This window comes from Podarcis raffonei, chromosome 3, assembly GCF_027172205.1.
Source record: "Podarcis raffonei isolate rPodRaf1 chromosome 3, rPodRaf1.pri, whole genome shotgun sequence".
In the NCBI taxonomy this organism is placed as follows: Eukaryota; Metazoa; Chordata; class Lepidosauria; order Squamata; family Lacertidae; genus Podarcis; species Podarcis raffonei.
Window position 1 is genome coordinate 41,758,592 of NC_070604.1, and position 21,819 is coordinate 41,780,410.

The 21,819-nt window shown below is 42.5% G+C and overlaps 1 protein-coding gene across 1 annotated transcript in view; it reads left to right on the top strand.

Annotated features, from left to right (window-relative positions):
* The window catches only part of MEI4 (meiotic double-stranded break formation protein 4), a 43,153-nt gene that overhangs the window by 5,119 nt on the left and 16,215 nt on the right, over positions 1-21,819 (top strand). Inside the window, 3 exon segments of the mRNA XM_053384010.1 lie at positions 385-457; positions 15,231-15,244; positions 15,247-15,285. Coding sequence (XP_053239985.1) covers positions 385-457; positions 15,231-15,244; positions 15,247-15,285 — 126 coding nt within the window.

Sequence of the window (21,819 nt, forward strand, 5' to 3'; positions counted from 1 at the left end):
AAGGAGACACCTGATAGAACCACTCTTTCCTACTGTTGGAAAACGATGGCGAGAGTATTCCCGGTTCACATTAAACCTCAGCGTTGCTGTGATATAAGGCCTCTTAACAAAGACTTGTGGCTGCTGGTAAGACACTAATTGGAGACAATATTCTCCATGGCTTCCTGGGCTCAATTCTTCCTTTTCACTTAACCAGAGAGCCAGGGAGGCTGTCTGTCAGGTCAGCTGTTCCTACACAGAGTATAGGCCTGCCTCCGACCCTCAGTGCACTTGGGGTCTGTGACTTTGGGCACTTCCCGGGGGGCACCATTTTCAGGTGGAATTTCTTTCTTTCTTTCTTTCTTTCTTTCTTTCTTTCTTTCTTTCTTTCTTTCTTTCTTTTAGAGCCCACCTTTTTCTCCACAGAGCTTAAGGTGGCTTACATGGTTCCCCCTGCTCCTCACAACAACCCTGTGAGGTAGGGCAGGCTGAGAGTGACTGACTGGCCCAAGGTCACCCAGTGAGCTTCATGGCCAAGTGCGGATTTGAACCCTGTTCTCCTAGGTCCTGGTTCAACACTCTATCCACTGCACCACATACCATCATCAATAAGTTTATTGTGCTAGCCAATGCCAGTCACATAGCAGTAAATTCTGGTCGCGCAGTTATAGTTGATTGGAAGGTCTTGCTCAACAAACCCACTTCTCCAAAAGATTGGACTTTTATGATGAGAAACATAAGAGGGAAATGTGCTAGAAAGTGTGGGATAACACTTGCTTTGACACAACCTTGTCTAATGTCACCTGCCAATCACGATGAATTTGCCATATAATAATTAGGTTAAACTTTAAAATAATTGCAAAAGAAACTATTTTTGAGAGAGCAATAGGACCCAGAAAAGAAACAACATGCGAACAATGGCAATGCCCAGCTCCCTCCCATCTTCAATTATTACTGGAAATGGCTGGAAAGTGAGAGTACTGTATATAATATGTCATCTCTGCGGGGAGTCAAATGGGCTCTTTTTTGGAAAATCAGCTTTTCAAACATTAAAATGTCTAATAGGGCCATTTATTATAACAGCAATTACGAGAGACAAAATGCTGGTAGTATCCCTAAAGCTAATCTTGTAAATTTCCTGTGCTGTGTCAGCATCACCACCTGTTAAACTTCAGCATCACAGCCTTCTTAGTTGTGTCTGGCACAAGACACAGCCAGGCATGGTACCTGGCCCCTGGCTAAGAATTGCCAGTGTGGAATAAGGAACCTGGGGTATACAGGGGTGCAATAAACCTTGGGGCAGTGCTTAGGCTGGACACACTTCTATGCTGCCTCAAAGGAAGGTGTTCTCTTGGAGGTGTGTGTTTATGTTTTGGGACGGCCAGAGATTATTGTGCAAGTACACACTCCTAGTTTTTCTTCTCTGAAATGGTTATTTGGTGGTGCATGTTGCAGCTGAAATTAGCCTTAGCTGAACACTGAGTGATATCCAAAAGTGAATCCTTAATCTTTAATCTTCTGCCTCCCACATGCCTCTCCCCACACACAAAAACCAGTCAAAACACGGTTATACACCCTAAAACAAACACTACCACACAGACAAAACCATTTGCCAAGTTTGTGACTGCCTAGAGATCACACTCGTGCAGCCGAATCCAATTCACATTTACTCTGAAATTAATCCCACTGAGTTTAAAGGAGATTGGAACAAAAGCAACTGTGCATAGGAATGCTACCTTTTCATGTTTCTACACCTTCCTCACTCAAACTCTTCAATATGTCTTCAGGCTAACATTATTTCATGGCTAAAAGAAGTATTCATATATTTTAAAAAATAATAGGATTTTTTTTAATTACTGGATTATTTTTCAAAAATGAAACTGCTACCCACAATATAAATCACTCGGGAGTGAGTGGTGAACTGGCAATTAGTCTTCTTTCATGTATTATGCATAACTTTTATCAGAGATATTAAAAACAGCACCTTGCTGACAACTGAGAACCTTTATAGTGCTCTAATCTTGAATCTGTGCCTTGGATAAGCAAGAGGATCTTCCCAGGTGTTGGGCAGGTGTCATTTCAAAGGGGGTGGCATAAGCTCTGTCTTCAGTAAGTTTTCATGCTGGTTTGTTTGTTTGCCCAGCACTAATAATAAGCTGGTTTGCAGATGTGGAATTGCTCTATACAGATATAATGAATTGCCTTAGGTGGTGAATAGTCTCGGTGACTTTAGCTGGCTCTCTTGCCACTCTGCGAGCTACCCAGCACAAGGATGGATAATATTTAAAAATAGATTAATGTGTCTCTCCAGTGCCTTTTAAGTTGAAAGCCACTGAGCTTCCATTGCTTAAATTAATTGAGTCTCAAGAGGATTTATGGGTATGACTGAGAAAGTCAGGCACATTCGGATCAGCCTTTAAGAATATCCTATAAGATGACAGAACAGTGGCACCAACTAAAAAACATTCAAAATTTATTGGACTATTATTTGGAAACACACAGGGAGAGCTGGAAAGGGATCACAAATGCCTACAGCCTGCTAATTGTATTAAACTTAAATGAGTTTCCTACCCATCTGCCTTTTTATTAGAGACAACAGTACAATCCAAATAGCGATCATTACCTTGAAGAGCACTAGATCTAAAAACAGTCTCTGGCGTTATCGTATAATAACGAGAGAGCGCATAATGGGCCTTGAGAGACCAGCAGAGTTTATTTTAATTTTTGACTTCATTTCTGTTCAAATGGTTTTCTCCATACCTGTCACTGGAATTAATAAGCCAGTTTCCCAAAGCAATGAGACCCAAGGCACACAATGCGGCTGCCTTGCTGAAGCTTCGCAGGACTGTTCAATGTCTGGAAGGAAATAGCCTGAAAACCCTTTGTATGCCATCTTGAGGTTTAAAGATGGAAGAAACACAGGCTACAAATAAAATATATACAGCGGCAGGGCTTCAGTAGCAAAGCTGTAGGTTCATAGTGTACCTAGACATGACATTAATTGCACAAATGTAAATTAACACCTGGGCATCAGGAGGAAAGAAAACATAACTCTCCATGCCATGGTCAGACAAAATCATCTCTTGGAAGTTGCTATTTGAGAGAGTATGTGTTAAGCTCTGCCTTCCCCATCAGGCTTCCTCACGGCTGCTATTTGCATAACAAAAACCCAAACCCACCTTAAATATATTCATGTAAGTAATGCCACATCTGGTTTGGCTATCAGACTAGCGTAGAATGCATATGTTCCCAGGTGGAACAGTTACCTGGAGAGAGCTTTGGGGGTGTTTCTATATTTAGTGTTGACTTGTGTTAATGGGGTAAGTAGGATTTATTCTCTATAGTGACATGAATTAAATGCTAGTGTTTCCCAAGGCTACTGGAACACACATTTTAGCCATGGTTCTATTAAAAACTGAGGCACAAGAATCTTTAAATAACTGTAAAGAATTAACCTGGGTCAGGGGGAGGAATCTCCCAGGGCACCTATATGGGAAAACTTTGTGTTCATAGCTACCTCTCAAGTGATAAAGACTGAGTCAATGTGCAGTAAGTAATGGCATCAATAACCCAGCCTTGCTATACAAGTCATACCTTGGGTTATGAACGCTGTGGGTTGCGTGTTTTCGGGTTGTGGACCGCGCCGAACCTGGAAGTACTGGAATGGGTTACTTCCAGGTTTTCGCGCTCGCGCATGTGCAGAAGCACACAATGACATCACGCGCATGCGCCAAATTGTGTCACGCACGTGCGCAGATGCAGTGCTGCGGGTTGCGAACGCTGTGGGTTGCGAACATGCCTCCCACATGGATCACGTTTGCAACCCGAGGTATGACTGTACTCACAATCACAAGCATTGAGAAGCCTTTTGCGTGCACCGTTAATGTGCACACTTCTGAAAGGTAAAAATATATATGTCATTTGAAAAACATGCAAATGGAGAAGTTGAAGACTTTATTTCACAAGCATCATAGCCTCCAAAAGCATCATTTCAAATACAACAATGGCATTTTAAGAATAACATCATGCAAGACAAAAACAGTCCAATGTTATATTCTTTGTTTTTTAATGTCGCTGTTTTCAGGTGGAATTCAAGGCGCACACTGGCAAATTCAGGAAGTGCAATTAAAGCTGATTTGGTATCTTGTGCCACAACCCTGCTTCCCCTGCTCCACAAAGCAAACTTTTTGCTGTGACAGTGAAATGCGCACCAAAGTGGGAGGGGGTAACAACTGCTTGATGCAACATCATATCACCTCCCTGCAAACAAAGCAGAATGAACGCTCAATAAATAGTTGATGTCGCCATACCTCCTCACAAACCTTGTGCAAATAAACTGGGGTGAATGCTCAATAAACAGGTCATCTGGAAGCAGCCGAGGTCATTGACGCTGTATGCAAGTTAGCCTGCCTTTTCAGCTGCTTCATGGCAAAAGTTTCCTGAAGAAACCTGCTTGCTGTCTTTACAGGCCAAAACTTGGAACTCCCTAATCTTTGAAACTGCCAAGCCAAAGAACCAGCTTGCGAATTAATTTTCTGTTACTGGAGCGGCTAATGGTTACCTGAAAGAGATGTGACAAGCCCAGAGTTGTTAAAACTCTTTTGAGGACCAGAAAGCTGTAATTGACAATAACAAGGAGGTGCTGTGAATTGACTTGCTATTTCTAATTTTAAATTTCTTAATACATGAGAGCTGGCTCATTAGAGAGCCTTTTTTATGAGGATCTTTCTCTACAGTCCTTGTTTCTTTCTTTTCCGAAACTGGGATTTTAAAGCTTTTAATTGTGGGTAGGTCCCAAAGGCTCTGTGTGTGTAACAATTAGTTAAAAATGCATTTCTAAAGCAGCCAATTAAAACCTGATTAAAACAGATAATGTGTGGGAAATGCTTAAAAAGCCTTCCTTTCTGACTAGCACAAAAAGCCAGTCTGGAGACATGAATGAGGATGGCTAAAGACCCAGGGAGTGTGGAAACTGAGTGTTTGGGGACAGGGGAGGACCAGCAGATTCAGAGAGGAGAACAAATGCCAAAAGAGCAAACAATGTTTTAAAAAAAGTCAGACTGTGCTCTGGTGTGCAGGGAGGAAAAGGATCTTAATGTTGAATGAGTTTTAAATGTGACAAACATAGGTTGTCGTCCCCCCCCCCGAGGTAAAGGTACTAGTGTGGCCCCATAATCATTGACCTCAGAGGTCATCTAGTACAGGATGCTGCTAAATAAACACAGGGACTACAATGCAGGATCCAAGCATAACATTCTTGATAGATTGTGGCTGCCACATAAATATTAAAGTGTAGGTGGGTTCCCACAAGGCAAGACAAAGTGAGAACCTTTATTGAACTAACAGAACTGGACAACAGGGGCAAAGCAACTGCTTATATACATTTCTGAAGGCCTGGGCCACTCCCACTCACAACGTGATTGGCTGCCTAAACTTCCAAGCTGTGAATCATAACTCAGAGTATAAGGGCCAATGGCAGAGGCCCAAATCCTGAAATGTTCTGTGATTGGGTATCATGTATCGAATCAGAACACAGGGGCTCTGAATCCTTGGTCCAGACTCAAGCTCAGGCAAACAGACCACTGAATATATAACAAATACCTCCAGCAAAGGAGAACCCTCCCATTCTTTTTCTCTCTTGCTGGGGTGTGGGGGCTGTTTTGGGGAAGTGAGAAAGGAAGGAAAATTCTGGGCATTGACTGTTTGGGGCTATGAAATGGTTTCCTAATGGAGCTACTTCCACAGGAACTGCAGCACCACAATTTTACTGCCCATTATCGGTTCTTAGATTTCCAAGTTTTGCCCAGAGGCCCCCAAAGGTTGGGGGACTCTATGGATGCACTTTGGATACTAGTGTGGAGAGCCAGTGTGGTGTAGTGGTTAAGAGTGGTAGACTCGTAATCTGGTGAATCGGGTTTGATTCCCCGCTCCTCCACATGCAGCTGCTGGGTGACCTTGGGCTAGTCACACTTCTCTGAAGTCTCTCAGCCTCACTCACCTCACAGAGCGCTTGTTGTGAGGGAGGAAGGGAAAGGAGAATGTTAGCCGCTTTGAGACTCCTTAGGGTAGTGATAAAGCGGGATATCAAATCCAAACTCTTCTTCTTCTTCTAGTGTTGATGCAGTTCCTGAAGTCCTTCCTTTTTTCTTTTGCTTGTTGCTTTTCTTTTCTTTTTTTGGCACTAATGTCATTTGGTTAGTTAATATGTTAATATTTATAATTGTTATTCAAGCTTGTGGTCCCTTTTTCAGATAAAAGAAAACAACTGAATTTGCATAGCTATGAATAACATAAAGACCTGTGAATAGTAGAAACAGGATCACTATTGGCATTCATATGCCCCTGCCTTTAAAAATACTTGCTGCTTGAGTATTTTTTCAATTTCAGATCACCCTTATCAAGAGAGGCTGCTTAATGCATTGAGGGAAAGCTAATTTTTAGATGAATTATTCATAAATATTACTCTTTTCCAGTGGCAAATACAACCTGAAATATAGTAATTTGTCCTGGTAGTAGTGTTTAAAGCTAAAACAAAAAACCCAACTCCCTTGAAAATGGATTTATTAAATAAGCACCATTGAATTCACCTTCATTTCCAATATGTTCTCTTTGTCCTTTTTCTACTTGAGATGATTATTTTGTGAATATTTGATATGTATTTACAATAGTGCTCTCCCCTCCTTGCAACTGGGATGTGAAGCTTGCTCATTATCAAGTACTAGACAAACATCTTCAGTGTGCTGTACAGCTCATTGAATTTGTATATTATTATTATTATTTTGCAAATTATTGCCATATTTTAACCAAAAATGCACAAATAGGGACACCCACATACTTTGTACTGCATCAGACCATTCCCTGTAAAATGCTACCTTTTTATCATTCCTAGCCATCTGCCTTTCTTTCTCCAAAGCGCTAACATAAAATTCCTCCTTTGATTGTTCTCTTTCTCTGAAGTAGCCATATTTAGATTAGTAGTTGACTGATTTGAACGAAACATTGGAAATACCCTTTAGGTTTTTTCCACATGCTTTAATTTCAGCAATTTTCAACTATTTTCTTGCAAATGTGCTGTTAAAGAGGGAAGGTAATTGGAAGCTACATCACTCCAATTTTGTACCGCTTCTGCTAAGGAGATCAGTGCAGTTGGTGTTAGTTTGTTTGCCTGCTTGCATCCCTGGCAAGGGATGCCCATCAGACACAGAACCTTTAAATATTTTGGCCATTTTATTAAATATTTTATTGTGGGAGCCGAAGCCCCCACTGCCCCAAGGAGTTGGCTCCTATGACCTTTACATTGTGTGAACACTTTGAGAGCTCCACTCTGTGTTTACTGTAGAGTCTGGAAATTGGGAAGAGTCACCTTGGTCTTGTCATTTAGCTACGCCCACAGGCCCATTTTAGCTAGAATCCATGAACAATATTTTCCTTTAAACCTAGGGATGATCTCTCTCTCCTCATGTTATTAGATCAGAAGGCAAATTGCCCCATTAAGAAGCCACTCATATTTTAAATATGTGGACTAGTATGGATGGCTTAATCTGGTTTGTAATGAGTTCCCACATAATTTCAATGGGTGTAACAGAATTTGTTGGTCATTGGCAGATGATGGGCAAATACTATCTCACCGGATGAGACTTCCAGGCAGTCAGCCACCTAGATAGCAGTCCTGAAATTAGTAGTCCTAAATTAATTAATAGTCCTAAATAGTCCTAAAGGTTCAGTGCAGGTGGTGCTGTGGGTTAAACCACAGAGCCTAGGGCTTGCCGATCAGACGGTCGGCGGTTCGAATCCCCCCGACAGAGTGAGCTCCTGTTGCTCAGTTCCTGCTCCTGCCAACCCAGCAGTTCAAAAGCACGAAGTGCAAGTAGATAAATAGGTACCACTCCGGCGGGAAGGTAAACGGCATTTCCGTGCACTGCTCTGGATTGCCAGAAGCAGCTTAGTCATGCTGGCCACATGACCCAGAAGCTGTACGCCGGCTCCCTCGGCCAATAAAGCAAGATGAGCGCTGCAACCCCAGAGTCGGCCACGACTGGACCTAACGGTCAGGGGTCCCTTTACCTTTAAAGGTTTAGAATTGTGATTTGGTTCGCTGAAATAATAACTGAAACTTGGTAACATCACAGCGCCAGCGCTATGAGCAGGGGCGGAGGAAGGAGGTGTGGCGGGGCGGTCTGCCCCAGGTGTCACCACTGAGGGGGGTGACAAAATGCCGGGCGGCACTCACCGTGGGGCCTGCAGCACACCTAAGCCACGCGTCTTTCCTGGGAGAGACGCAGTGGCTTATGCACACAGGCTCCGTGCTGCCCCAAATGGTCCACCCACCGCCTCCCCCTCAGCTGTAGGGCAGCTGAATGGGAGGAGGCAGGCAGACTCCTTGGAGGCCCCGCGGAGCATCCCGCCCTGGCTGGAGTGTCCTGCCCTCAGGAGCCCAACCAACTTGCTCCGCCACTGGCTATGAGATTTAGAAGTGATACGTATATGACACTTGTTATTCTTCTTCTTATAGTTACTGTGTCACTGAATACAAAGTGGCCTGATTGACACTTAGCACTTAAGTCAAACCATCACTAAGCATAAACACACAAGGGTGCAGATCCTTGCAATAAAAACTGCAGCCTCTTCACTCCTCTCCTCTCCTGGTCCTCCTGCTGTTGTGCTGCCTGGAGCCAAGCTATGGTTTGGCTTGGCGTGATATTCAAACCCAGGATTGTGGCTTGTCTCCCTTATAGAAACTACAAGCTGTAGCCAAGGTTGGGTCTTGACTTAAGGGTCATGGTTTGTTTTCCCCATCACTTTTCAAACTGCCCAAAGTCCATATGTTGTGCTAGGACGACAGTGCATTTTAATCCGCTTCAGATACACAAACATACAATTCTAGTATGTGTTTGAATCCGTCCTGCAAAATGCTTGGTGCATCATTTGTTTAATGAAAATTGTGATCCTTGAGGTTTAAGTACAAAGAGGGTTAGGGACTGCATGTCTGATTTATTTATTGTTAACCTTGGCTCTGTCTTCTTTTTTTCCTGCACTGTGGTGCTCCTTGTCTGTCGTCTTGATCTTGTCTAGCCCATAACAATTAAAAATTTGTCTGCAGTTCATTTTCTTCTCTGTGTGAAAATAGAAGGGGAGTTAAAGCTCTTCTCATTTGATTTCATTTGACTGATAACCTTCTTCATTAATTCCACAAGATCGTGTTTTAATATCTGTCTCAATGGAACTTTTCCGGGTAATGATGAGTGACAGCCTAAAGAACCACATTTCTGAGAAACAAAAAATGTATTCAGTGGAATGAACAGAGAATCCCATTTGTGTATAGACCCTCTAGGAAAAACATGTAAAGAGAATGGGGATTTTCTTGCTTCTCAAAATATATATTTTGAGTTTTGAAGGAATAAAACAAGTAGCTATTTTCACTGGTGACACTCTAGCTCACTCTCCCCCAACATGGTGTCCACCAGTGATTTTGAAATACAGCTACCCTCATTCCTGACCCTTGGCTGTGCTGGCTAGGACTGATGGTAATTGTGTTCTACAACATCTGGAGGACAACAAGTTGGGGAAGACTGCCTAGCTTGACCTATGAACCTAAATAAGAAGGCCTGACTGTTTTTGAAATGAACCTTCTGTTCTTATATTCATTGTTCTGACAGGCTATCGCACTCCATTTGGTTAATCATATCAAATCAATCTACGTAGATCATGTGTTTTGGGAGCCAAAACTGGAAATATGATGCAAATTAGTAGACTTCATCATGCTTGAGAGCCACTGTAGTGTAGAAAAGCCAGTGTGGTTTGTATGTAGACTATCTGTATGGGGAAACCTGGATCCACATGTTTGCTCAGCATGGAGCTCACGGGATGACCTTGAGCAGTCACACAATCTCATCCCCATATTGTTACTGAGATACTAAGATGGATAATTCTGCATACACCACATGAGCTCATTGGAAGAAAGGTGGGATAGAAATGTAATAAGCAACTATTAGAAGTTTGGATCAGCATTTGTTGTGTTTAGTGGGCCTTTATAAGAAGATGTGAGCTAATCCCAGTGTTTCTTTAGAGTAGAGCTAAGGAACCTTTGGCCCTCCAGGTGTTGCTAAATCTGCCATCACCCCTAATTTCTGGTCATGCTGTCTCAGGCTGATGGGAATGGAAGCCCAACAACATCTGGAAGGTGAAAGGTTTTCCAGCCCTGCTTTAGAGAAGAGAACATGGGCCTACCACTCCAGCTCCAGTCTCTCTCAGAAGGATCACCTTGATAAGCAAGATGGAAAGGGGAATGGGAGGGTCTTGTCTCTTACACATGATGTGTACTCCTGAGGTCCAGTATAACTGTGAGGCTAATGCTTCATTCCTCCTTTGCACTTCCAAGCTGGGGGAGCAATCCTGTTGCTTTCATGCTAGCTTCACAGGGGTTTAGTCTTCAGAAACAATGTCTGGCTGTCCCTCCATTCATGGTGGACTTGCAGTGGCTGTAATAACTCCTTCAAAGTAGTAGTGTCCATTAGACATTTCTAAAATAGTCTTTATGCAAGTTTATTTAAGGAAGTGACAATAAAAGTGAATATTAGAGGTATTCTGTGATTTTAAGTCAAGCAAAACTGTTGGCATGGCCTTCTCCTGCTCAAGAGACTGAGCTGGCCTTTTTCCCACTGAAGGGCATATTCTCATGACCCGTTCCATGTGCGACAGCTGCGGTTTTCAGTCAGTCAGCAGTGACTTCCAGCTGGAGTTGCTATACACTCAGTTGCTTGTAGGAATGCCAGTGGCATGTGCCAGACTTGGTGCCTTTTGACATCCCAGCAGGAGAACAGCTTTTCAACAGATTATGGTGCCATGTAAATGCTATTTTGTGTGCTTTGTCAAGCTGTCAGCATTTGCACAGCCACCCACTGAAAGCTAGTGTGGCAGGAAGTCAGCAAGCTGACCAGGGCGGCTGAAAACTCAGGCCTGTTTACCACTTGTGGCCAACCAAGTGGAAAGCAACTCACCAGTCATGAATTCTGGCCTTCCAGGTCCTTGACAATATCCTGGTCCTCTTTTTAACTGCCTAGGAATGCAAAAATGGGGGAGACAAAACCTGGAAGTAAGTGTTTCGGTTTTCAAACATTTTTCGGAAGCCGAACATCCGACGCGGCTTCCGCTTGAGAGCAGGATGCTCCTGCAGCCAATCAGTAGCTGCACCTTGGTTTTTGAACTTTTCAGAAGTCGAACGGACTCCTGGAACTGACTCCGTTCAAGAACCAAGATATCACTGTATTTGGTTTCAGTTGCTGTCTCTCACATTGCATGTAACATAATTTTTTGCTCTATAAGACTCACTTTTTCCCTCCTAAAAAGTAAGGGAAAATGTGTGTGCATCTTATGGAGTGAATGCAGGCTGCGCAGCTATCCCAGAAGCCAGAACAGCAAGAGGGATTGCTGCTTTCGCTGCGCAGCGATCTCTCTTGCTGTTCTGGCTTCTGAGATTCATAATATTTTTTTTCTTGTTTTCCTCCTCCGAAAACTAGGTGCATCTTATGGTCTGGTGCATCTTACAGAGCAAAAAATACGGTAGTTTTGTTCTGAGCACAGTAACTCCTTTAACCTCCCATGCACTTTTAAGAACCTAATCTGACCATATAGGCTTTGTAATGTGAGTGATTTGCCATCCTGGATGGAAGAATTGATGCCATTCTCTATTAATCTGCTGGTTAACTTCCAGATATGAAAGAAATCATGTGTTTTTTTAACTGGGAGCTTTCTTTTCTCCTCCTCTTCCCCCCGGCCCCATTTCTGTTTTTTGACTCCATCCCTCAAATTCTATTCATGCTTTATTTCATCCTTTGGCTATTAACTTTGATATTTTTCCTCCCACCCTACATCCCTCCTCCTTGCACTCTTCCCATCAGCGATCTTTTTCATCTGTTTTAAGTACAAGTCAAAACATTTGCTTGTGGTAATGTTGGCTTGACTTACCGCTACAACATTTAGCTTCTGCTTCTAGGCATGTAATCAAACACTAGCGTTAGTGGGAACTCTGTAATTGTATCATTAAAAAACAAAAATCTATAAATGCCCCCGTATAAAAGTTAGCTTTCCTTTCATGCTGAAATGTTCTTTTTCTGCATAGATAAAAACATAAAGCTATATTTAAATACATCAATCAAATATTTGTGGGCACATTTTCAGTCCGATAATCTGGGTTGGGCTACAGTAGCAGAAGGCTTGTGGCTGAACAGCAGGAACACACTAACATTGAGAAAAAGGTCCTAACCCTGTTGTCAGGGAACTGCCATCGGAGCCTAGAGTGGAGGTAAGGCTCCCTAACGATGCAGGAGAAGGGACCAGCAGGGAGAGAGAGCAAACTTCCTTTGAAGAAGGAAATAGGAGGGACACCAGGAAGCAAGGGAAGACTGCGGAGGGAGGGCTCCGAGACTCTTCCACAGAGAGCAGCGGGGAGAGCCCAGGACCTCCGTTGGGCACGCCCACTCTGCGCAGGAGACTTCCGCGCAGAGAGGCTAGGCGGAGACTTGGGGTGAAAGAATTTTTATGTTGGAAGAAGTTCAGAAAACGCCCACTGACGGATTCTGCCAGCGACTGACACAGCCATGGAGAAAGGGCTGTCCAGCCAGGGAAAGGTTTAGCCAGGCAACGTTGCCTAGAGCTGCAGCACCCTTTACGCACAAGCAACCCCCAATTCCCTTTACACCTGTGATGATGCAGGATGGATTAAGGTCAGAGCTAGGATTTCTTTTTTAACAAGATGGGATGAGGTGAACTATGAGGGGAGCTTTGTAGTTGCCTCAGCCCTTTTCTTGCTCCCTTTGAACATTTGTGAACACTTGTAAGAGCTGCTGAATTTGTTGAAATTCCATCCATGTTTCCGTGCCTCAACCATGGTTTCTTGGAAGTAACACTATTTATGCCACCAATCTTTCTAACCAAATTAAATAAATAGTGGAGCCTGCTTGGTTGTAGGTGTGGTTGGCTGATTGTAACCTTGCCACAATTAAGTAATATCTAGTCAAGACTTTGGGAGCATCAGCTGGTTCAGAACATGGCAGCCATGTTGTTGACAGGGTCTAGTCACTGTGAGGTTATTGGAGAAAGGGGCTTTTGTTTCTGTGCACAATTTGAAGTGCTGGTTTTAACCTTTCTAAAGCCTTAAATGAAGGATGGTGAACCTGTGACCTTCTAAAGCTTTGTACACACTGTAACCCTGAAGGTATTGAAATGGAAAAAGTGAAACTAAAAACCATCCTTCATTTTGGCTAGTTTGCCATTTTCACATAAACTGCTCGTTTGCTTGCTTCTCCAAGTCTAAAACTTGATAAAAGGCCAGCAAGGTGTTTGTTTGTTTGTTTGTTTGTTTGTTTGTTTGTTTGTTTTTAAAAACTGGTTCATGTTTTTTGTCTTACAATTAAAATAGATGAAGCAGGAGGAGTTGAATGGTAAGGTATTTTTTCTGTGAAAGGTATTCTTTCAGTTACTTTATTTGTAACAATGTACCTCTTTCAACAGATGCTGCATTTTCAAAGCTCTAGGAATTATGTGAATAGACCCCAGGCATCATCACAGAATATTTTAGCACAAAATCCTTTTAATCTTTCAAATGTGATTTCCTTTTTAAAAAAATTATTTGACTATAAAATCATAATTCAAAGCAGGAAAGTTCCAAGTTAGTCTGCAACAGGATTCTAATATATATGTATTTAATATGAAAAGGTCTCCCGTGTGATATTGTGAACTGTACCACATATTTGACACTTTGTATTATTGTGAACAGTACTCCTTGACAGACTTAATTGCTTTAGCAGTGAAATGTCAAGTATTGACAGTTGGTTACGTAGGTAAAATCTAATCAGTTTGTGCAGGCACGATGCAGGGTAGCCCAACTCACTTAACTTTTGTACCTTTGATAGAAACCATGCTCACTAAAATAATTCCTGAATCACCACACACACACACACACACACACACACACACACACGTTATTGTCCATTCCAGCAGTGCTATTGCTGCACATCACACCAGCCATATAGCTAATTGCTTATTCACTCTCACATTCTCTCACCTATGAAAAGTGTTGTTCCTTCAACCATTGGCAAGGCAGAACAATCCCGGTGTAAAAGATGAGACACAGATCTGACATGGGCAGTGGGAACAGACGGAAGCAGCCTTTCATTTTTAAAAAATGAAAACTGGAAGCTGATGGAGCAAGAAGCTGCCAATCTGGGACATGTCCAAGGTTTAAACAAGAATTAGGGATGATACTGTTGCTATAAAACAGTGGTCACACTCCAGAGAGGTCATTAGGTATGCCTCAGGGCTTGTACATGTCCAGCTGAACCTCTGAACTTATCTTTGAAACACAGTTCCCCAAGCTGAAATGTAAATGACTTTTGAAGTTTTCAGAAGGGGCTTTCTCACAGGACAAAGGCATAGAGAGAGAGGAATGTCTAATGCCCTAGTGGGCAGTAGTATGACTCGTGAGGTATTAATTTGGAACTGCCTAGAATTCTTATATTCATGCTTTAATATCTAGCAAAGGTAGATTATGTACTGAATCTGTGCCTCAAACTCTTGTAATTAGGATTAGGGCTAAAATGAAAGTACTTACTTTTTTCTAGGAGGTGGCCAAAAGTAACTTCCCACTGCACCCTTTGACAATTTTTCTGCAGTTGCTTCAAAAATCGCCACATGTTCTTTTGTGTCACACTCTTTGAATTTTCTTTGTTTGCCCCTTGGCGTAGCCAAACCCAGTTGACTACATAGGATGCTGATTCTTCAACACATTCACTCAGGGATCACCAATGTGACTAATCCTAGAAGGGGAGGGAAGAGCGCTGATACTGAATTTTTATAATGACTTTCCTGCACTATTAGCTAGCAATAATGATGGTACAAAACAGGACTGAAAAAAACAAATATTCAAAATTAAACTCCACTTTGGGAAATGCTTCTCCTTCCCCCCTCAGCCCAGATAGTTGTTTCCTGCTTAAAAACCAAGTCAGGAGAATATTTGGAGCAATCCTAACTTGTATTTCTTATTAATCTTACCCTTATTTCTCTCACTCTGAGAATGTCATCATTTTTGAGTGTTTCATAAATGTTCTGAGGGTACCAGTGCATTTTCTTATTTAACTTACGGCTACTTTTTCCTAGTTAAACGTTAATGATGTGAAGCCTATTGATATTTTTTTTACTCCGTTTCAGATGCAGGAATCTCTGTCCCATGCCCTTGTTCTGACTGGATGATGCAGCGTATCAAGAAACTCAGAATATCCCTGCTCTTTGGAGAAGTCAGTCGATTTGCTGGTGAGTTGCAGCATGCCAATGAGGTACTGTGGTGCTTGAGATTTTATGCTGTCATAAAGATTTAGCTGTTATAGATTTCACCTTGACACTGGAGAGCTATTGTACTTGAAGTTTAAAGGTGCCCAAAAGAGAGCCTTCCATGCCACCTTTCAGCTGTGCTTAAATCACCAGATTTGTAAATGTATTTCAGGATTGTCTATAGGCAGGAGATTCCATAGAGAGAAAAGAGTGGTTTCCCATCCGCCCCCTGCCTTCCTCCCTTTGCAGCAGTCTTTGAGGGAACCATAGGCACCAACTCCTGGGGACCAAGGCGGTTTTGTCCCCCATGTAGTTTTTGAGGGAGTAAGGCCCCCTCAATTTTCAGAGGGTGTTCAGCTCTGCCCCCTGGCTTCTCACAACATCAGGAAGTCATGCGTTGTTGCCTCCTTAGTACTCTGGAGAAGCTGGCGCCTCTGGAAGGAACTATGTAACCTATGAGCCAACACACACACTGCTAATCCATGCAGTGTCAGAGAAAGGGAGGGAGGGAATTTCTTTGCTGCTCACACCACCACACCTTACAGCTTTTAAAAAAGTAAAGGGGAATGTGCTTCAGCATTGTGGGGCTTCTGGGCAATGGGGTCTGGAGGTGCATAGCTGTCAACCTTCCCTTTTTTTGCAGGAATTTCCCTTATTCCAGCGCCATTTCCCGCTGCTTTCCGCTGCTATCCCAGATTCTTAGATATCCCGTAGACTGTCCCCGGGATAGGTGAGGCTGCTGATCCCTTATTTTTGAGGCTGCTGATCCCTTATTTTCAAATCTGAAAGTTGGCAGCTATGTGGAGGTGGGATCAGAAAAACAATCTCTTCTTGGTTGGGGGTGGGAGGGGACTGGCTAACTAATTAGTCCAAGCCAAATTTTGGAGAGCTCACTTGTTCCTGTGGTTCAATACCTTACCACTTCTTTTTCTGCCTCTTTTGTATCTGAAGATAATGCATGCACACGAAAGCTTATACCAAGAACAAACTTAGTTGGTCTCTAAGGTGCTATTGGACAATTTTTTTAAAAAAAATTATATTTTGGCTGCATCAGACCAACACAGCTACCTTCCTGAATCTGGAACAATGGCCTTAGCATTTCGTTGAGTTCCTCTCTGTGTGTTTCAGTGATGATAATCAGTGGATCATATCATAGTCACGTAATAGGTGGAAGCAACTGAGGCAGATATCCAGAAAGTGAACCTCTGCAGAGAGTGCTTAATCTTCAAGTTAGTAGACGAGTCCTGCTCTAGATTGGTCTCTAAGAAATTGTAGTAGGAAAGTATCTGCCAGCTTCCTGAATGTCAAGTGGTATAAAGTACTCATTGAGAACCCAACTGCTGAAGACAGTGATTTAAGAACTGATGTTTCAAATGGAAGCATCATAGGGGAAAGAAATCAATGGGGAAGCATCTCAGTCTTGTCAGAAGTTCTGTCTGTGACCTTAACAGCATGACTTAAAATAGAACAATTCCTAGGAGTTGCTGCAGCAGGAGAACTGGAATGGACTGACCCAGACCCTGTGGCCATCATCTGTGGTCCTAGTCTGTGTGCATCCTCCATGAGAGGTCCATAGGCAGGCAGCACAAGAATGGGCCTTTTCTGCAGTGGCCCCACATTTGTGAAATGCTCTTCCCAAGGCGGCTCGCCTGACACTTGCATTACATATCTTTAGGTGTCAGCTGAAAATGTTTCTCTATAGCCAGGTCTTTGGCTGATTAAACAATCTAAATGTGTTTGTGGGAAGGGGATTATTGGCTTGTTTTTGTTTTATTATGTATTTCATGTTCTAATTTTGTATTTTTATGTTGTGAACTGCCTTGTGATCATCGGATGAAGGGTGGTATACAAACTAATTAATTAATTAATTAATTAATAATATAATCAAATCTGGCCATTATGCATGGGTATGAGTACTGATATGGATAGCTCTTAAACTGCAGAGAGAGATAAAGAGAGAGAGAGAGAGAATGAGAATTGGTTTCTCATTTGGTAGCTCACTGTTTTAACAATATATTTAGCACTCTAACAGCTACAGTTTGTATTCTAATCTGAGATATTTCCCCCCCACCTTGTTAATTTGGTTTATTAGTAGTAGTAACAGCAATAGTATACTACATTTCATCAAAAGATCACAGAAGGAGTTTCTTCAATAATATTTTCTGTTGTTGGTCCCAGCCTGCTTTGGCTGCCAATGACTTCTGTTGATTAAAGGAAAAATATACAAAGTAATGCATCATGGCAGCCAGCAGAGGAGGATGATAAATGGTTCTTACATCTTCACTGTTCATACGAAGAAATAGTTTTATGGCATTCTAGGAAAGAAAGCAGGATTAGAAACAGCTGGGTGCAACCAAGGAGTGGGTGCTCGCTGCTCTGCTTTCATGTATGGTGAAATTGAGGATGACACCTTAATCAGAAAACTCAGGTGTTTTCTATTCAACAGAAGAAGCAATGACATGGATTTCATGAAGAGAAGGGATCTCTTTATCAACAGTCTGTGAGAATGTAGCTTTCCATTCAGGAGAGCATGTGTGTTAGGGCTTTTTCCACTAAGATGTTCCATTGAGATGTTCCATTGAGACACAACTCGTCGGCAAGATACAGCTGCATCAATGGCATGACAGGAGAGGCAACTGGGCTGCACATTGATTCTCTTTGCATTCCAGAGGGAGAATTTGAAGCGCTTCCCAGAACTTTGGAAAGTGGGAACCATCAATTAATGAGGGTTGCCGCAGCGAAGGGAAGACATATGATTAATGGGTTAGTTTCCTTTTGGAGGTATCTGTCTCCAAAGCCTTGATTCTGCCATCTTTAGGGGAAACATTTCTTTAAACCTGCTGACAATACAAAAGTGGTTTGCTACCTCTTTTGTAGCAAACTGTATTTAAGAATTGCACAAGTCTATTTGGTAGTTTCTTTCGTCTTGTTGGTTGTTAATAAGAATACAATTTATAAATAATTAAAATTAGAGGGTTTTCAGCTGTGAGTCTGACACACACCACACCAAAATAGCACTACCACGGCAGGGTTATAGTGGGAAATGAAGTCTGCAGTCTGACTTCTGGTGAGCCATAGAAAACTTTACGTACTTCGGAGAAGGCCAAAAAGAACATTTCAAGCCAAAATGAAGTTGGCCAGCGTGTGCAAGAGAGCCAGTGTGGTGTAGTGATTAAGAGCGGTAGACTCGTAATCTGGTGAACCGGGTGGCATCCCTGCTCCTCCACATGCAGCTGCTGGGTGACCCTGGGCCAGACACACTTCTTTGAAGTCTCTCAGCCCACTCACTTCGCAGAGGTGAGGTGAGGTGTTTGTTATGGGGGAGAAAGGGAAAGGAGATTGTTAGCTGCTTTGAGACTCCTTAGGGTAGTGATAAAGCTGGATATCAAATCCAAACTCCTCCTCCTCCTCCTCTTCTTCTTCTTACACTTCTTTAAAAAGAACTATGACTCCACCTAGCTCCTAGCTGTAAAATATGGGGCATGACCAAATCGTATTTCCTTTCCTTCAATCCGTCTCCCATTAAGCAAAGGAAGGCTTTAAGCTTTCCAACCAGGCCTATAGTGATGCACACACAAACGTTTGCACAAGGGCCCTTCCATGCAGCCCTAGCCATCTGCCTGAATATAAGAGAATGAGAGGTGGGGAATGAGAGGTGCCCTGCAACCTACTGTAACAACTTCATGGTGAGGTCCAGCACTTATTTTTCTTGAAGAAAATCACTGACTTGGATTGAAGGCCCTCATAAGGAAGCAGCCCTGGCAGATGTATACATCTGCCCCAAATAAGCTAGTAAGGCTGTATGCTAAATTCCCGACTCTGGCAATTCCCTCCCTCTCTCCTTCCACATTTCTCTCTTTCTTAAAATGAGTAGATGCAGCTTGGTGCTTCGGTTGTCATTAAGAAATGACAGCTGTGTCTCGTGCAAATAAGCACAGCCTATTTCATAGAGGCATCAGTCCAGGGGATCATTTGCTTGTTGCTTAATCTTCGTTGGTTATGGATAATTAAGATGCACCTGTTAAAAGTCCCTGCCTTGTTCACTGACATCCCTGCTTAATTATACCACATACCTGCTTCTTTGCAAAAACAAATTATTCCAGAGAAATGTGGTTTCATCTCTTTTTCACGCTCATTCATTTTATAGCTCTAAATGGATCTGCTGCAAATACCATAGTTAGAAGCAAATTAAAGTGCCCTCCATTTATAATGTATGGACACAGTGGACAGCGGCTTACACCAGAGAAAAGCAAGTATTAATTTCACATGGCTAACAATGGCCAAAGCAGTTACTTTCACTGTTCACTTATTCTGGGTAAAATGTATATTTTTATTGGTGTACTGGTTTAAGTGAAAGGAGAGAGGATCCCTTGCCATTCCTAACCCGATAAGGTCGAACAATTATAACCCCGGGCTCTAAATGTATTGTCCATTTTTAAAATAGCAAAAAATAAAAGGATAACATCTTGGGCATAGAAAGTTCTTTACTTATTATAGGAATATGTGTGCAATCTGCCGGCATTTGCTGTTTGTTAATTTAACCTTAATCGAATTTAAAATGAAAGGGAATATATCCTTCATCATTATGGCAGCTGTCATATGTAGAAATTGATCCCAGTTGGCTTTCGGCATACACCTGGTCGTCCTGGAAAAAAGAGGCAAGAATTTTAAAACACAATCCTATTGATTTTGCATTCCTAAAATGGTAGCCATCATTGTGCCCAAACCATTGTTATATCCCTGATAGACCTTTGTCTGGATTGTATCAATTTAGACTGCAGGCAGTAATTCATATTCCACCAGCCCCTCATATAGAAAACTAGGCTAACGGAACCTTTTCCCTTGTATGCTAGCTTTCCATCAAGTAACACCCCCACAAACACCCACTCACGCCTGCAGTCTGAAAGACTACAGGCAAGTCACTGGTTTTCCACCTCTATGAAAACTAGTGCCAAGTTACCAACTCCTGTTTGTCTCTTGGAGCCCAGAGCCAACTGAAACATTTCATCAGAACTTTCAGATAACTTATCGCTATATTGGTAGTCTGTCTTGCATGAACAGCCTTCATTTGTTTCCTAAATAATGATCACTACAATTGTTCCATAGATTAAGCCTGTTGCACTGCAATTCTCCTGGTGCATTTTGCTCCTGGAAATTATTTGCAAAGAGCCTTGCCTCAGAAATTATTGTTTGAAATCATCATTACATCCAAACGGTTTAAGAGTTTAGATGCTTTTGAGTTGGGAGGTAATTTCCAGGCTGAGATTGTCCCTTGGGGAATTTTCTTCTGCCAGTCAACCAGGGAATGATTACAATTCCAGAGTTTTGTGCGTATACAACCATAGTCAGAATTATTCACCTAAGAATTTCAGAAGAACCAACTCCTCTCCCTGCAATAATGCAAGTGATACTGGCAAACAAGGGGGAATATATAAACAGTCAGCTGCTGAAAAGTGATCGTTTTCTCCATTCCCAAAGAAGAAGCTGCAGAACCAACACCCAAAGTTCCCTCTCGCTTTCTGGCCTTTGTTTCCTTTTAAATCATAAAAGCGATTGTCAAAAATGCTGCAGAAAAGACTTTCACACAGAATTGCATATCAAAGTCTCAACAGAACATTTCCTTTGCTTCAGATAAATGGATTGTGATTCAGAGGCACAGATGTGTGTTGATTTGCAGGAAACAAAGTAAGGTTACATGTGGCAGCCGTGCCATCAGCAACTGGTTCACCTTGCCTGTTTGGAAAGCAAAAGAGATTGACAAGGTTCAACTGTAGAACATAGTGCAACTTTTTTATATTATATATGAAAGCAAGATTCATTTGAAGTCTTTGAGAATGTTCAAGTCAGCCCTGGGGGAATGTTAGGCTTCAGAGTGTTTACCTCTGGCTCTTGTTCCACATTCTACTGTTTTAAAGTGGCCATGAGGCATTGTGGGGAAGAGAAAAGCTTAAAACAGGTGAGGGATAAGAAAATCTAGTTCCGTATAAGGGCAAGTGAAAACTAGCAGGTTTTTGTGATTTGTAAGGGGCAGTGAGATGTGTGTGTGTATGTGTGTGTGTGTGTGTGTGTGTGTACACTGTACAGTGGTACCTCGGGTTAAGAACTTAATTCGTTCTGGAGGTCAGTTCTTAACCTGAGGTACCACTTTAGCTAATGGGGCCTCCCGCCGCCACCAAGCCACCGCCACCCAATTTTTGTTCTCATCCTGAAGCAAAGTTCTTAACCTGAGGTACTATTTCTGGGTTAGCGGAATCTGTAACCTGAAGCATCTGTAACCTGAAGCACCTGTAACCCGAGGTACCACTGTGTTTGTTCTTAGCCCTGAGAATATTGCCCCTTTCCTTTCCTATTTTCCAATGCAGACACACAGCATTCAACCAGAGCCTAAAACCCTCTGAACACTGAGGGGGCCTGCAGGGGCGGAGCAGTGGGGGTGCTGTAGGGGCAGGCCACACTGGGTGTCATCCTGAAGGGGGGTGACATTCAGCACACAGCTCCGCCCATGACTCCCAAGCC